Source organism: Nicotiana sylvestris, chromosome 7 (genome assembly GCF_000393655.2).
Source record: "Nicotiana sylvestris chromosome 7, ASM39365v2, whole genome shotgun sequence".
In the NCBI taxonomy this organism is placed as follows: Eukaryota; Viridiplantae; Streptophyta; class Magnoliopsida; order Solanales; family Solanaceae; genus Nicotiana; species Nicotiana sylvestris.
The window spans coordinates 22,730,416-22,734,060 of NC_091063.1; the positions used below are offsets into that span (position 1 = coordinate 22,730,416).

General features: G+C 36.2%; 1 protein-coding gene across 1 annotated transcript; it reads left to right on the forward strand.

Annotated features, from left to right (window-relative positions):
• The first annotated feature begins 1,399 nt into the window (after positions 1 to 1,399).
• On the forward strand, positions 1,400 to 1,999 carry LOC138872837 (uncharacterized). Its single transcript, XM_070151257.1, has 2 exons — positions 1,400 to 1,702; positions 1,784 to 1,999. The coding sequence occupies exons 1-2, from the start codon at positions 1,400 to 1,402 to the stop codon at positions 1,997 to 1,999; spliced, it is 519 nt and encodes a 172-aa protein (XP_070007358.1).
• Positions 2,000 to 3,645: the final 1,646 nt, after the last annotated feature.

Here is a 3,645-nt window from a genome sequence, read left to right on the forward strand (position 1 = left end):
CAAAATATTGAATAAAATGTGTTCAGGATTGCGGGTGCATTTCATGTGACGCAATATAAAGACATGTTTTAGACGACATTCAACTTTCTTTTAAAAATTGAGTAAAAGCGGTTGAAAGTTAAAATTGGCACATAGGTTCAAAATGTATTAAAATCAGATAAATAAGCCAAATACGACAGTTCAGCGACCGTGCTAGAACCACGGAACCCAGGAATGCCTAACACCTTCTCCCGGGTTAACAGAATTCCTTACTCAGATTTTTGGTTCGCGGATTGTTAATAGAGTCATATGTTCCTTGGTTCGGGATTCAACCGGTGACTTGGGACATCATTAATCTCCCAAGTGGCGACTTTGAATAAATAATAATAAATCCCGTTCCGATTGTCCTTTAAGTGGAAAAACTCCTTTACGCCTTTGCGGGAATATAGGTGAAAAAGGAGGTGTGACACCACTTTTACTGGAGGTGTGGTTTGCGTTTGCTTGTTCACTCTTCTTCTTTCATTCATCGATATTCCATTTCTCAACAAGTTTATTCCAAACATCTTCTCTTAACTACTCCGGTATTTTACCAGTATTCCAAGCAGCGAACAAAGTATCTTTAATCCGCTTAGCAGCCTTCTTCTCGAAAATAACACTTGTTTCATTTTGATGTTGAGTATGCGATGTACACTTTGTCTACAATATAAAAAAGTAACATTGGATGAAGACAATAATTGTAAGTAAATTTAATTATTTTTTACCCTAAATTGATTTCACATTTTCTCTCTGATGTTGTACAGTATCTGTCTCCAAGAATTTCAGGGCTCATGATAGAATGACTTCCTAGAATCCACAACCAAATGTGTAGACTGAAAGAATGGAAAAAACCTGCGTTAAAATTAGCATATATAATTAATAAACACCTTAAAGTTTCAAAAGTTTTAATTATAAATAAATATTCCTTAATTTTAACATATCTAAAAGTACATTCAAAAGTTTAAAAATAGTATAAGTTTTACTTACCCATCTATTGAGCCAAGCAATATCACTTAGTAAGTTATAATGATAGTTAGTTAGTTGTACTAATTGTAACTTAAGTTTACTGTGGTTAGTAGTAGAGTTAGTTAACCATAGTTAGTAGTAGAGTTAGTTAGTTTTCAGTCATATACATATATACAGACATATGCAATATGATTGATGAAATAGAATCTCTGGGAATATTCTCTCTCCACCTTCTTCATCTGTTTCACCGACCTACTCAAACTCACCAGATTAACTTCAATCACCTAAGAATCCATGACTGAACTTCATGGATAGCTGATTTTTATATGGTATCAGAGCCACACGGCCATTAGTATGGTCTTATCGTTTTCAATTTCGTCCATTTTAGTCATCTTCGAGTTAATTTGGAAGATCAACAATGGCAACTGTCGATAACACTGAACTAGAGAAATTAGGTCACAACCATCCACTTTTCCTGAATTCAAATGATAATTCAGGAGTTGTGTTGATTTTGTTGCAATTACGAGGACCCAAAAACTACTCTTTGTGGAGCCGGGCAATGAGAATTGCAATCCTAGGTCGAAATAAGCTAGGGTTCATTGACGACACATGCAAAAGGGAGAACTATAGTACAAATCTCGTAGATCTCTGGGAACGTTGTAATGCGATTATATTGTCTTGGTTGATGAACTGTGTTTCTCCGAAATTGTTGAGTGGGATGGTATATTTGTCAAATGCTAATGAAGTATGAGACGATTTGAAGGAGCAATTTGATAAGGTTGATTTCTCTAGGATATTTCAGATGCACAGAGAAATTGCTATTGCATTCCAGGGCACCAGTTTTATTTCGACTTATTTCTCAAAATTGAGAGTGCTTTGGGCAAAATTTGATAGTTTGGCACCAATTCCTGGTCATGATGATGCTAACTCACGTGACTTTGTTCAATTCATGGAGCGTCAAAAGCTTCTACAATTCCTAATGGGACTAAATGAGTCTTATGAACAAGCACGCAACTAGCTCTTGATAATGATTCCTACTCCATCTGTGAACAAAGCTTATTCTATGTTAATGGAGCGTGAGAGTCAGAGGACAATGTCCAACACCTTTACCACTATTTATGGGGGTAAGATGGCAGCACTGATGACGAATAGGTCTGGGAATTAGTAGAGGCCAAAGAAAAATTACAATCTTCAGTGTGTTGTATGCCACATAAAAGGCCACACTAAAGAAAGTTGATACAGGGTAGTAGGATATTCAAAAGATAACAAGTTCAGGAAGAAGTACAATTCCTGGGCAACAACTAATTTTGCAGCTGAAGATATTCCAGCAACATTAACTGGTTCTACACCTATGGCTCCCACATTCACTCCAAAATAATATCAGCAGATTCTACAACTGCTTAAAGGCAAGGAGACTGAAGTAGCAGCTAATGCAACAGGAATGGATTCAGGTATTATAATGTCCTTAATGTCTAACCTGGATCAAGATGTTTGGATTGTAGATAGTGGTGCCTCTAACCATATAGTTTCAAAGCTAGAAGCATTAGATAATCCTACCTTATTCCTAAAACCCAACTCAGTTCATTTACCAAATGGAGATGTGGATGCAATTACACATAGTGGATCAACTAGTATATTCAAGAACCAACAGATTAGTGATGTTCTTCATGTTCCAAATTTTAAGTGTAACCTACTGTCTGTTTCAAAATTGACAAAAGAGCTGCAATGTTTGGTAGCCTTCTTTCCTGATATATGTGTATTTCAGGATCTCTACACTGGGAAGGTGTTAGGGATTGGTAATGACACAAATGGACTGTACATACTCAAAGATTGCATATTCATGAGGAAGCTCACTACACCAACTGTACATACCACAATCATGCCTACTTCTATGTCAGTTAGTCAAGATTCAATAAAACTGGAGATATGGCACCAGAGACTTGGCCACCTACCTATGGAGACACTTAAGAGGATTGATAAGTTCAAAAATCTTCACACTAGTAACAGGAGCCGTGATTGTGCAATGTGTCATATATGTCCATTAGTTAGGAAGACTCGATTACCATTTCCAGTTAGTACTAGTAGAGCTAAGGCACCATTTGATCTTTTGTATGCTGATGTATGGGGACCTTTTAGAGTACCCACTTATGATAGCAAGAGATTTTTTCTTACAGTGGTGGATGATTTCTCTAGAATAACTTTGCTTTTCCTGATGAATACTAAAGATAAGACTTGTTGGTTAATGAAAAGATTGTTTTCTATGATCAATACTCAGTTTGATTGTTCTGTTAAGATCCTGAGAATAGATAATGGTTCTAAATTTGTTAATTCAAATATGAAGCATCTAGTTGAGACATTAGAAATTGTACATCAAACTACATGTCTTTATACTCCGCAACAGAATGACATAGTGCAAAGAAGACACAGATACTTCCTTGAAACAGCTAGAGCTTTGAGATTTCAATCTGCAGCACCTTTAAGATTTTGGGTTGAGTATGTTCTTATAGCAGTACACATAAGAAATAGATTGCCTTCCACATCCTTGAAAGGAAAGTCCCTCTATAAAGTATTCTCTAACACTGCACCATCATTAGATCACCTTGGGGTGTTTGGGTGCTTATGTTATGCTGTAAATGTAAGAAAACAGGACAAATTTTCTGCCAG

Coding starts and splice junctions, on each gene's coding strand:
- LOC138872837 (XM_070151257.1), top strand. CDS start 1,400: ATGGCAACTGTCGATAACACTGAACTAGAGAAATTAGGTCACAACCAT. Junction 1,703..1,783: donor CGAAATTGTTGAGTGGGATG/GTATATTTGTCA, acceptor AGGATATTTCAG/ATGCACAGAGAAATTGCTAT.